General features: G+C 43.6%; 2 protein-coding genes and 1 pseudogene across 2 annotated transcripts; all 3 read right to left on the bottom strand.

Annotated features, from left to right (window-relative positions):
- Positions 1 to 2,483: 2,483 nt before the first annotated feature.
- Positions 2,484 to 4,667, bottom strand: LOC120295715 (annotated as a pseudogene).
- A 1,128-nt stretch (positions 4,668 to 5,795) lies between these two features.
- LOC120295713 (scarecrow-like protein 8) lies at positions 5,796 to 6,548 on the bottom strand. The gene has a single exon (XM_039317122.1). The coding sequence runs from the start codon at positions 6,546 to 6,548 to the stop codon at positions 5,796 to 5,798; it is 753 nt and encodes a 250-aa protein (XP_039173056.1).
- Positions 6,549 to 10,956: 4,408 nt separating this feature from the next.
- Positions 10,957 to 12,626, bottom strand: LOC104453899 (scarecrow-like protein 8). Its single transcript, XM_018871787.2, has one exon. The coding sequence runs from the start codon at positions 12,527 to 12,529 to the stop codon at positions 11,009 to 11,011; it is 1,521 nt and encodes a 506-aa protein (XP_018727332.2). The 5' UTR covers positions 12,530 to 12,626; the 3' UTR covers positions 10,957 to 11,008.
- Positions 12,627 to 13,265: the final 639 nt, after the last annotated feature.

Raw genomic sequence — 13,265 nt, 5'->3', positions numbered from 1 at the left:
AGGAATAGCCAATCTGTTGCGTCTCACAAAAGAAGAAAATCCAATTGAATGCATTCTCTTCTACGTGACATGAATTTGAAGCTGTACCATGTCAACGAATCTGGTGTGACCGTCTTTTGTAGTATTCCCCACTTATATCTTTCGGGTCCAAAATTAGCATGCAGTAGAACTTCCTCAAGTACCTGATGGTCTACCTATGACTGGTTCGATGTCCAATTCTCTTCACGGTTTATTCTTCATAAGTAAAGATGGCCTCATGCTGATGCCTCAAACCTATTTCTAACTTTAGTGGTTATTATAGTTCTCTGAATTGCATTTAACAGTGCAAAGCCAGCCGTTAAGCACGTCCGATTCCAATGAAAAGGTACAAAAAGCATCAGGCATGAAATCCAAGCGTATACTAGGAAGTATCCCAAAAGGGATTGAATTACATCAATTGAGAGAAAGAGGGGCACAGAGTTAAAAAGCCTCAGCTATAAGACATCTTCTCATTTATCAGTTCCATTTCCTAGTTTGAGTTCTCTATTGAATAATCACAGAGAGGAAGAAAATCGTAACTAAAGAGAGGTGTCCTCACACTGTATATCCACAGTATCTCGTTAGTAATAACTCTCTTCCCTGTCTGCAAACCCTATGAACTTATCAGTCGCAAGTCTGTAGTAGGTACAGCATGGATTGTGCAACAAAATGTACAGAAAATCATGACATCACCGCAGAGAATGTGCCATCTATTCGCGCTTCTCCTCCTCAAGGTCTTCTCCGAGTTTGGCCACGCTATCACCAGTCGCTTTACTACCACTTGTCAAAGAGATGCCCTCCTCAACGTCTTCATTCTCTTCCAAGTATGCATATCTACAAGTCACAAACCATTTAGATTCGTTCAACAAGACATTACCACATTGAACAGTACCTAACAAGCCAAAGAAGGATGATTACATGCAAAATGAGGGTAGGGAACCATTGGAAGCATGGGGAACATTATAGAAGGGAACATAATAGATTCAAAAGAAATGACATGACCAATAAAGTGACTAGATGGAATGCGACTATGTTTGCCACTTGAAACAATATCATATCACATAATTGTCATCACAATATCGTATCATATACTTCTTGTCGCCATTTCCTTACTCCACTTTGGAGGATCACAAGGTGCAAGTGCATGTAAAGATCCTAAGGGGTAACTGAGACAGGAGGATGACAGAGATCCAGACTCAATGACGTCAGAATTGAGGAAGCAAACAACAGACAATGAATAAGTTCTAGCTTTGAACATTCCAGGGTATCCCCCATTTGTTTTCATTTTCCTTTTTTGGAGAGAACTCACAAACTAATATATCAGCATGCATACTCCCTGTCATAAAAACCAAAATGGATATTGATTCATCAAGAATATATAGTTTCCTATTTAATATTTGATCCATCAAATTGCAGGGTACAATCTATGCAGCAGTGTACAGCTGTTTACTATGCCAAAACAAGTTCACTATTCATCCAGTTGACTGCAGTCTAATTTGGCTTCCTATGAAAAAATATTTCAACATAGAAATTTAAAAAGACACAGAATATCAGGTCAAGAAATTTATGCCACACTGTTGGTAATGGAACACGAGCAGAGTGGACCAAAATGGGAGAACACTTCAAGTACATGTCTAACTTAAATTCTGATTCGACCAAACAAGCACAGGAACAAATATAGCGGTGAAAGTCAAATGTGGAGGTCCTTCAGAGCCAACATTTGCTATTGTACTAAAGGCAGTAGCAAAAAGTAATGAACACTGAAAGCACATAAATCATACCTAGTTGGGTGAAGGAGCCCAGAGAATGCAAATAACAGCCAAGAGAGAGTACGCAAGAATAGCCCAGAATGTTGGAATGATCCAATAAACTTGCCACAGCTCACTCAATGGATCCGTAGCATTGAAGTATAACTGGACCAGAACAATTCAGAAATGCATTGACATCAGATGTTTTTTTTTTATCATAATATCTGCTCACATATATCAGCCATATCCAATCATCATGCAATGGTTACATATCATTTCATGAAGGGCAAAGTTCATTACCTCAAAGCCAATCCAAGCAATTGAAAGTAGCACAGATACAGCAAGAGAATTGGTAAATTTTCGGTAAAGCCCAATTTAGCCATATTTCATCTGCACAGAAATTGAAAATCATCAACCAAAAGGGAGGTGGAAAAACTGTTTCAACAGCACGTCAATGTGACATTATGACTTCATTCAAGGTTCTTCTTTTGGTTCGCTTGTTGATTAAGTTGAGACATTTATGGAAAAGGATAGTAAATAGGGTTTTCCGATGATATAATTCGAGCAGACTGCGAAAACATTGAAAATATCGAAACGTTCACATTGACAACAAAAAAGTATTCATTTCACCACTTCCTCCCCCCCAAAAAAAAAAAAAAATTTACTGTTGTGATAAAATCTTCATCTGCATGCATGTCTACTGATTAGTCGCCACTGCTAAATAACTAGGACTAGAACTAGCTATGCATAACAGATAAAAGCAATAAAAGCATGAGAGGTTTCTGGTTGAAATTAAAGGGAAAAAAAGAGTACCTGGAGCTGCTCCAGAGTTTTGGATAATGATGAAAAGATCCATAATATAAAGCAAGCATCCAGAAATGTAACAGGCAAGACCAGAAACAATGCTGTCTTTCCGGAGAAGTCGTTGATATTCCCAAGATGTTCGACGAGTTCATACGACTCGGATGCAACCAGATATGCTCCACCAAGAAGAAGCACTCTTGAGGTTATGCCCCCAAGGGTAGGTCTCACCACTCCATAACCCATTGACACTACCAGTAAGAGAAGTCGAGAAAGTGTTTTCTTTACTGCAGTAAAAGTGACAGCCCACATTGTGATGCCCATCGGTCTTCTTCCAGTAGAGTTTAAGTTGGAATATTCAAAGTACCAGAGAGCCGATTCACACATTCCAAGAGCAATAACTGCAGTTATGTGGTAATGCAACTGTATGACATCCTTCCAGTGTTGAACAAACTTCAAAACCATATAAGTCCAAGTACAAGGTAAGCCAATGACATTAAACCAAACACTACCATCAAAGGAGCCATTTTTCCAGGCAAATAACCACTTGGATTTCTCCATACTGTCCTCCCTTTAATTATGGTACCTTTGAGATGTGGATCACAAAACATAAAATACAAGTAGCACATCCCTGTCTTATCGATCCGACTTCCACGCTATCCATCTTTGTTTCTTGGATGTCTCCCAGCAAAGGAAGTTGTTATGCGTCTAGGCCATTCGGGGTTATCTGGGTTTCTCTGAATAATAACTTGACCTAATTTGCAGGCTTTCTCTTCAGACATCTGCGGAGTGCAACATATCATATCAGATTTCAAATAAGCACCTCCAATCCTTTTCCGATCTTTTATATCAAGTATGATAGCCTCCACCGAGCCACTATTCTCTTGCATTTCAGCTTGTGCATCAGCAGACTCCTTTGTCCTTATGAAGGTGACATTCGTCAAACCTAAGTTGGGGAATCAAGATAAACAAATCAATCAATATCAATAATCATAGGGGAAACCTTCAAACAGAGATTGACCAGGGTTTGCACCGAAGAGATGTATGATCAGAGACTACAACACCGTCCGTCTCCAATCCAGTAACAATATGCACAAAGTTCAGGCAATACATTTTGTGCGAACGGATGTGTTCGTGTCTATAGAGCAGGTAGCTGGCACATTTATTAAAAAAAAAAGGAAAGTAGCACACCAAGAGGTACAAATATGATGCTTACCTTACATGAACCATCAAATAGAAAGAACATCAGCTTAATTTAGAGGCAGCAAAGCATTAAAAAATCACTCGTTACTCTTATTTCAATAGAGAAAAAGCATTTTTCCTTAGACAACCCGACATAAAATCGACCTATTAAACAGTTCTACCACAGCAAGCAACAATCCGGGGGGGACTACAACTGCCATTTCCATTATAACCTCATAACGAATCATCGACTTCTCGGACCTCCAGCGAGAGCTCTACCCAGTCAATGACGCAGAGTAAAACAAAGAAATTCCAGCACCCCATCTACGATAAAAAGAGAATGAGTAACCCGCACCTTTAAGTCCTAAACCTTATGTAACGAACGCAATCTAGCCCCGCACTTCGACTCCAAAGCGCAATCGAGTCCTAAAATTCCCAATTAAGCCCTAAAACTCAAATCAAACCGTAGGAAATCCTCTAGCGAACCCGCGGCCGACTCCAGACGTTTCATCCAAAGGACTTCGATTGCGTTCTTCCGCGGATATACGTACAAACCGCATAGAATCTAAGCGAGTTCAAAACGATCGCAGCTGCAGCACAACGTTCCGACACCAAAACGAAGACGGAGCATCCATTCGGGACGCCAGCAAACCACCGAAACGAAGGAATCCGTACCTGATGAAGGACTTCCTGGGGCCGGTCGTGATATTGGGAGACGTCGAGGAAGAAGGCGGGATCGCGGAGCGGGGGCGCGGAGGCCCTCGCTGCCGCCGTGGAAGAAGAAGGCGTTGAGCGGGAGGTGAAGGCCTCGTTGAAGTCGTGGACGGAGGCGTCGACGGCGGCGATCGAAACCAGAGCCGCGACGAGGAAGAAGAACCCTAACCGACGATGAGCTCTGCGCGATTCTCTCACTTCCATCTCCTTCCTCCTTCACCCTCTCTCTCTCTCTCTGTTTCCTCTGTGTTTCTCTCTCTTCCTGAGCAGAATGAGCTTTGACAAGGAACTAACCTTGGAGCTGAACTGAGATGCTTTCCATCTTCCCTATTTTAATTTCTGAGAAAACAAGGGGAATTTTCCCTACTTTCCCAATAAGTAAATTTGGATCATTTGGATAAAAAATTATCAAACTTCCAATTTCCATTTTCTTATTTTAACTAAAGTTAGGATGAGTAAAGAATATTTTATTACTGATAGCATAACAAATTTGTTATCAACTTGGGTAGGTTCTTAATTTTAGTGGAAAATTACGAATTATATGATTGAAAGAATTTGTGGCTATCAAAAGGAAAATTATGTCCACGTTAAATAAAAGTTACGACTAATTATGTAATTTATTGATAACAGAAAAGATGATGTACTATCAACTTAGGCAGGCTATTTCTTTTGTGGACAATTAGAAATCATGGGATCTATATTACTTGTGAAGACAAAAGGGGAAATTATGTTTCTTAAAGAAGGTTACAAAAATGATATGTGATGGTTAAGTTGTTATTATTGGCGAAATTTTGAATTTCAAAGGAAGAGTGCTATCAATTAGCCAATCTCCGTTCTCATTTTTTTGTGTGAATCATCATATAGAAGGATCTTGAAAAGATTCTTTTGTAGTTTCACATTGAAATTGAAAATAATTAAATTATTTCTAGAAATGATACTGATCTTTTCTGGTACATTTATGAAAGTAGATATAAACAAAACCCTAATTTCAATACAATATGAATTTATAAAAAAAAAAAAAAAACAACTTTGGTAATTGTAATTTTTGGAGATGATGATCTGGCATGGTTTTACAATCTTAATTTTATACATGCGAGTAAATTCTAACTCTTGTTAATATGATGCATTCAGATATTTTCATATTCATGATATATCGAAATTTGTTATCAAACTAATGGGGGAATATAAAATACTTTTTTTTATTGGTTTGATAATTGCATAACTGGGACTTCTGCACATTGACACTGACGCTTCTAATCTTGTTCTCTACTTTGCGTTGAATGGAAATCCGGTCCCTACCTTCGCAGGAAATCAAGTTCCCCAATTTCCGACTCAGCCCCTTCTCCGCCCTCTCTTGCTTCGACTTGTCCTCGGCACTGTAGACTGGATCGACTCGAGCAGCGCCCCGTAGTACGCCAGCGCCTCCTCCACGCGCATCGGGCATGGCGCCGTGTTCCCGTTCATCTCCTGCTCCACCAGCGTCACCACCCGCGGCGCCAGCCCCTTCACGCGCCGGAGGAGCTCGTCGCGCGTGTTCTCCGCGGACACGCTCTCGTCCGGCATTCTGTACAGCTTGAACGCCAAGTTCACCGCCAGCACCTCGTCTGGCTCGCAGCCCAGCGAGTCGCGGCTCGACTCGCTCAGCTTCTGGCTCACGATGTTGAATACTAACCTAACTCTCACCTGGGCCGCGTGTAAACTCAGTCGGTCCCCAAGCATCCTGAGCCTCTTCTCACCGTAGAAGCTGTCTGCGAGCGCCGTGATTTTGAGGGTGAATTGATTGCCCTCCTGACGCATGGACAGATCGTCAAGGAGATCGTAGTACTGTCCTTCCCAACCAATATCGAAGTCAATTACATGGAGCTTGTTAGTGGAGGGTTGCTCCGATGCAGCCTCCAAAATCGCGTTATTGGCAGCCATGAAACCGAGCTTAAAACAAGGAGACAGATCGTAAAGTGACCGAACCGACGACACATGGTCCTCGGTGAACAACTCCGCCACGGGAGGGGGGTAATCGATGGGGCTCACGCGCGATTTAAGCGCAGACAACATGTATCCCATCAATTTCTGCTTTGAAGTACTCATGGGGTTCAGCAAGGCAGACAAGCGCCTCAAGATCTTTGAAGCCACGTCTACTCTGCCCTCGTATATCGCCGTCGCAGCCTCCACTAGCGGCTGTTCCCACAAGATGGATACCGGAGACCTCTGGACGGGGGGGCTTGACGCTCTCTACCGGAGACCTCTGGACCGGAGACTTGACGCTGTCACTTCCTTTGGAGACCTCGGAACTGACAAAGGCGTTGCTGGGGACCTGGAAGATAGGGATTGGGTGTTGGTGCTGAACGAACCGAGGACGCTGAGGATCAGATCTCCCGCAAACAAGGGCTGCCGGGGTGATCGCCAGTTTGAGAGTGAGCGTCGAAGGCATCTCTGAGCTTCTTGGGATTTTGGCCACAGAGCTCCTGGATCTCCCGCTTGCGGCTGGAGGAGAGGTTCTAGGCCAAGCGGAACGCTCCATTGGTGAGAGAAGTCTCGTGCCTTGCTTCGTAACGATGAGGGAGTGAATGAAAGCGAAGAGAGAGAGAGAGAGAGAGGGGAGGGGGGCATGATAGAGCGCGTTGACGTGAGAAAATATTAAGTTTTCTTTTGGGGGGTTTGGATAAAAATAGTATAGCGCGATGACGTGAGAGCATATTAGGTGGGCGGCCACACAGCATGCGCTCGCATTGACATTTTCCATTTTTCTTTTTATTTTCAAATTTTCTTACGTCGCACTTTAACGAGTATCAATGGCCATCCTTCGAATGGAGAGCGGGGCATTTGTTATGACGATGGCTCGCCAAGCGAGAACTTCTGCTGCCTCGTGCAAGATTCTGCTAACACTCAACGCCGACTTTTTCAAGCCCCACGAATCCGCAACATTTGATTAACTCGATTGATTATGAATATTTTTGTTCCTTTTTTAAAAATCAATACTAACCTATTCTAAGCTAATTTTGAGCCAATTGAGACGCGAGAAGTCATTTCATCTTCCGTGAGCTAGAGATTTTATTGACTTAGTTACGTAAAGTCTAATTAGCACCATTTTTATATATTCTCTCGTCATTTTGAAAATGTTAGATCACACAATCTTGTCCATTTTTATTAAAGCTAAGTCACTAATAGTGCGTACAAAACCCAAAGCCGTTAAGGATAAAAATTAAACAAGTCTTATTATTACCCTCGGGACAGGACCCCATGAGGGGTATTAGGAAAGTCTAGAAGGCCTCTACCAATTTCCCTAAGAGAGACTAATGTGGAAAAGGAAATGGTATTTTGTTGTTATGCCTCAGGACAAGACCCTTGAGCGGTAATAGAAAAGTCTAGAAGTGCTCTCACCAATTTCTCAAGAGAGACTAACGCGTAAAAGGCAAGGGTATTATGCAAATGTGATATTTTATATTAAAGCAGCCCTCACTCTTTCAAAATGAAGTTATTTTTAACGGGTAATGAAACATTACCCATTTAAAAAAAAATCATGAAACAAACCATGCCCAAAATGGAATTCAATCTATACTAAGGTGATGCTAGTAAGCATGAATACAGCTCGGGGACGAAATTGAACGTTAGACTAAAAAGCAAAATTTCAATATAAATTGATTTTGCCGCCCGCTTTAAATGTATTCCGAGATTAAAAGATAAATAGAAAGAAATGCATCTTTATTTCTGTTCAAAGATTATAAGATGCTGGCTCCATTTAATGTCTAAGATTCCGAGGTTTCACATGGTGTTTAACTATCAAAACAAAAGAAGAACACGAAATGGTGCAAATGCCGTTTCTCAATTTTTCTTATTTTATTATTGTCGTGCCCCACTATTTCTTTTACCAACCCGATGCTCTTTGGGGCAAATGCCGGCACATGACTGAGAAAAAGAAGAGAAAAGTCACTTGACAAGAGGAAAATTAAAAAAAAAATCTTAAATCTATTGTAATTTTTTCAATTCAATTCAATTTTTGTTTTATCAATTCAATTCTCAATTTTTTTTTATAATTATGTCAATTTAGTCCATTTGGTCAAATTTGACTAACCATGCTAAGATAGATTGCTAGTGAACAATTTTTTAATAATTTTTTTTTGTGATTTTTTATTTTTCCTCTTTCTTTTCTTTTTCATTTTTTTTTCCTCCTCCTCATTCCTCTTGCTCCAGCGACCAGCCAGAGGGGAGGACTAGTTGCTGGCCAGTGGTGAGCTCACCTCACCAATGGATGGCGAACCCGCGGCCGACTCCAAACATTTCATCCAAAGGACTTCGATTGCATTCTTTCGTGGATATACGTACAAACCGCACAGATCTAAGCGAGTTCAAACGATCGCGCGGCTGCAGCACAACGTTCTGGAAACCAAGACGAAGACGAAGACGGAGCATCCATTCGGGACGCCAGCAAACCACCAAAATGAAGGAATCCGTACCTGATGAAGGACTTCCCTTGGGGCCGGTCGATATTGGGAAATGTCATGGAGGAGGAAGGCGGGATCACGGAGCCGGGGGCGTGGAGGCCCTCGTTGCCGCCGTGGAAGAAGAAGGCGTTGGAGCGGGAGGTGAAGGCCTCGTTGAAGTAGTCATGGACGGAAGCGTCAATGGCGGCGATCGAAACCAGAGCCGCGACGACGAAGAAGGAGGAGAAGAACCCTAACCGACGCTGAGCTCTGCACGATTCTCTCACTTCCATCTCCTTCCTCCTTCACCCTCTCTCTCTCTCTCTCTGTTTCTCTCTCTTCCTGAGCATAATGAGCTTTGACAAGGGAACTAACCTCGGAGCTGAACCGAGATGCTTTCCATCTTCCTCATTTTGATTTCTGAGAAAACAAGGGGAATTTTCCCTACTTTCCCAATAAGTAAATTTGGATTATTTGGATAAAAAATGATCAAACTTCCAATTTCCATTTTCTTATTTTAACTAAAGTTAGGATGAGTAAAGAATATTTCACTACTCATGGCATAAAAAGTTTGTTATCGACTTGAGTAGGTTCTTAATCTTCGTGGAAAATTACGAGTCATATGATCAAAAGAACTTGTGACCATCAAAAAGAATTTTGGACAGTTAATTTAATCATGAAACTAACATATCCACCAGTATGAGAATGATGCGTAGTTATTTTCGTAAGGGAGGAGTAATGACCGATCTTCCAGGATTCAATCTGGTTGTCATGTTGACAAAAGTGAAATCACCACCTTGCTCAATAGCAACCAGAGGAACTTGATGCGAAGAGTAACGTAACCAAAAAGATAAGAATGTAGACATCCAGTGATTCTTTGCTATGAAGGACTTGGAAGAGGCTAAGAGCACAATGTTGATGCTACTGTCAAAAACAGAAGATTGGATAGAGCGGAAGCATCTCTTAATTCTAGGGCATCTAAAGAAGGAAACACAAGCACAAAATTGAGAACAATCTTGAGAAATTTTTTCAAGGAAATTTATGGGAGAGGCTAAATCAAGGGGGAAAAGAATAACCAAGAACACATCAGTAGTAAAACCTCACACGGATCTAGAACCGATGAGACCTGCCCTATCTATGTGGGAAGTCTTACTACTGACAGTAGTAGAAGCAGCAGCAGCAGGAGCTAGAGATTTGTGATGGACCATGGTCCATGACTATCAATCTCCCAAACATGACTATCAACCACCTGCGTCTTGCGGCTACCACGGTCAACCACCATCCATTACCAGACTCTTCATTTCTCAGCATAACGAAAATGACCAGAACATGAGCAAATGGGATGCAAGGGAGATGGCTCTCAAAAAAACTCATCTCTGATCATTGTCCAATGCTATATTGAGTCCATTTCGTTTCTTTTATCACTGAGTCACCATCGCAGCGAGCACAGCAACAACGGAGCAACATAAAAACAAAAGGTGCAGATTCGATCATAAGTAACATGGAAATCAAACTGCAATTGTGCTCAGTGATTGATGAAGAATTCCTTTCATGCAGAACGTGTCCACATACATTCAAAGTGATCCAGAGTCAGTGACAAATTATATGCTCATTTGGTTCGGCATCCGAGACGTCCCTATATGCAATACTAAAGCAACGTTTCAATTCGACAATACCAAAGCATCAATGATTTAAACCAATTCGTAAAAAAAAACAAAAAAAAATCTGTTTTCGCATAACACAAAAGATTGAGCGGAATTGGAGCTCGAGCTAAGCTGCAAACTACTATGAAACCTCCAGAAACGATGTAATAGGTGGAACCCCACAACGGCTATCGATGGAGAAGAAAGAGTGTGCACAAGAATTCAATGCACACTAAACGAAACAAATCAAATAACGCAAAAAATGAATGCAACGCATCGGAATGTTTATTTCCCCGCAAACCCAAATATCTCTCTTGTTATTACTCATTTGCGCGAGTAGGGAAATGGAATTCTCTTCTTCTTTTCCCATTTTATCAGGAAATACATCTTGAAAAAATTCATTATGGATATCACATCCACATCCACATCACCATCGCCATCGCCATCCATAGCACATAACATACACATATGTATATCAATTTGGTTAATGCCAAGCAGATGCGACGGTGAGAGTTCGGCCGCACCAGCCGAAGCAAACCACACCATTCTCTTCTGTCACCGTGAATCTCGGGTCACAGGCCCACTCCAAACGGTGGAACGACGCCGTCAATGAGTCGGCCACGTGTCGACCCAGTGGCTTCAACTGGAACCCAGCCATCCCCATGCGGGCCCTCCACTCCCCGAACACCTCGCATCTTTCAACCCTGTCCCTACCTTCGCAAGCAACCCAGTTCCCCAATTTTCGCCTCAGCCCCTCCTCCGCCCACACTCGCTCCAGCGGGCGACGCACCACTCCAGACTCGATCGACTCGAGCAGCGCCCCGTAGTACGCCAGCGCCTCCCCCACGCGCATCGTGAATGGCACCGTGTTCCCGTTCATCTCCTGCTCCACCAGCGTCACCACCCGCGGCGCCAGACCCTTCACGCGCCGGAGGAGCTCGTCGCGCGTGTTCTCCACGGACACGCTCTCGTCCTGCATTCTGTGCAGCTTGAACGCCAAGTTCACCGCCAGCACCTCGTCGGGCTCGCAGCCCAGCGAGCCGAGGCTCAACTCGCTCAGCTTCTGCCTCACGATGTTAAATACTAACCTAAATCCCCTACGGGCCGCGAGATCGCTCAGTCCATTCCAAAGCATCCTCAGCCTCTTCTCACGGTGGAGGCTGTCTGCGAGCGCCGTGATCTTGAGGGTGAATTGATTGCCCGCCTGACTCATGGACAGCCTGTCAAGGAGATTGTTGTACTGTCCTTCCCAACCAATATCGAAATCAATTACATGGAGCCTGTTAGTGGAGGGTTGCTCCGATGCAGCTTCCAAAATCGCGTTATTGGCAGCCATGAAACCGAGCCAGAAACAAGGAGACAGTTCGTAAAGTGACCGAGCCGAGCATACATGTTCCTCGGTGAACAACTCCGCCACGGGAGGGGGGTAATCGACTGGGCTCACGCGCGATTTAAGCGCAGACAACATGTATCCCATCAATTTCTGCTTTGAATTACTCATGGGGTTCGGCACGGCAGACAAGCGTCTCATGATCTCCGAAGCCACGTCTACTCTGCCCTCGTATATCGCCGTCGCAGCCTCCAGTAGCGACTGCTCACACAAGATGGATAACGGTGACCTCTGGACGGGGGGCTTGACGATCTCCACCGGAGACCTCTGGAGTCTCCGGACGCGGGTCTTGGCGCTCTTTACCGCAGGCCTCTGGACCGGAGACTTGACGCTCTCACTTCCTTTGGAGACCTCGGACATGACACAGGCGTTGCTCGGGACCTGCGAAACCTCATAGGACTCAGCCCCTTTCGATAGGGATTGGGTGTTGGTGCTGAACGAACCGAGGACGCTGACGATGAGATCTCCCGCAAACAAGGGCTGCCGTGGGTCATCGCCAGTTTGAGAGTGAGCGTCGAAGGCATCTCTGAGCTTCTTGGGATTTTGGCCACAGAGTTCCTGGATCGCGCGCTTGCTGCTGGAGGAGAGGTTCTTAGGCCAAGCGGAACGCTCCATTGATGAGAGAGGTCTTGTGCTTTGCTTTGTAATGACGAGGGAGTGAATGAAAGTGAAGAGAGAGAGGGACCGACACAAATTGAAGAGGCTGAGTGTGTGTGTGTGTGAGAGAGAGAGAGAGAGACTCATTATCCATAATCATTGGTAGGAGGTTCACCTCCCCTTTTCTGTTGGAAGGATGGCCACCGGGGCGAATTCCAACCAAGTAGTTGCAAGGAAGTTGAGTGGCAGAGGGTGCTCCATGTCTTGGGACCCAGCCATGCCCACGCGCGGCGCGTACAAGTTATAGTCGATATCATGATACGTAGCAAATTCTTTTCTAGAAAAAAAAAATGAATATCTTGTGTTGTTGTTAAACCTCTGCAAACGTCTCTCGACTTAAAGAGGCATGACCGCACTCTGAAGAATAAGGCAAAATTTGTCTAAAATGCTCGAGACTCAGCTTCAGCATCACCTAAAGTAAACATCAATCTGCAAAACAGTCTATTCGAAGAACGACACATCATATTCAGGTCCTGGCCAAGGAGATAGCAGGCAGGCAGAGTCTCCCGAGCACCATGCTAAAAAGAAATCTGGTACAATAGGAAAATCAGTTCATCAAAGTTGTCACTATTTTTTGTCACCTGTGATGACCTAAAATTCAAGCATTAAGAGGATGTCCTGTCTGACTGGAAGCTAAGAATTCAGTCGAAAGTTCACAACAGAGAGACCTACTCCAGTAGAGAGAACAAGGAAG

The sequence above is a fragment of the Eucalyptus grandis genome, chromosome 1, assembly GCF_016545825.1.
Source record: "Eucalyptus grandis isolate ANBG69807.140 chromosome 1, ASM1654582v1, whole genome shotgun sequence".
NCBI lineage: Eukaryota > Viridiplantae > Streptophyta > Magnoliopsida > Myrtales > Myrtaceae > Eucalyptus > Eucalyptus grandis.
This window is presented reverse-complemented; position numbering and strand designations above follow the sequence as displayed.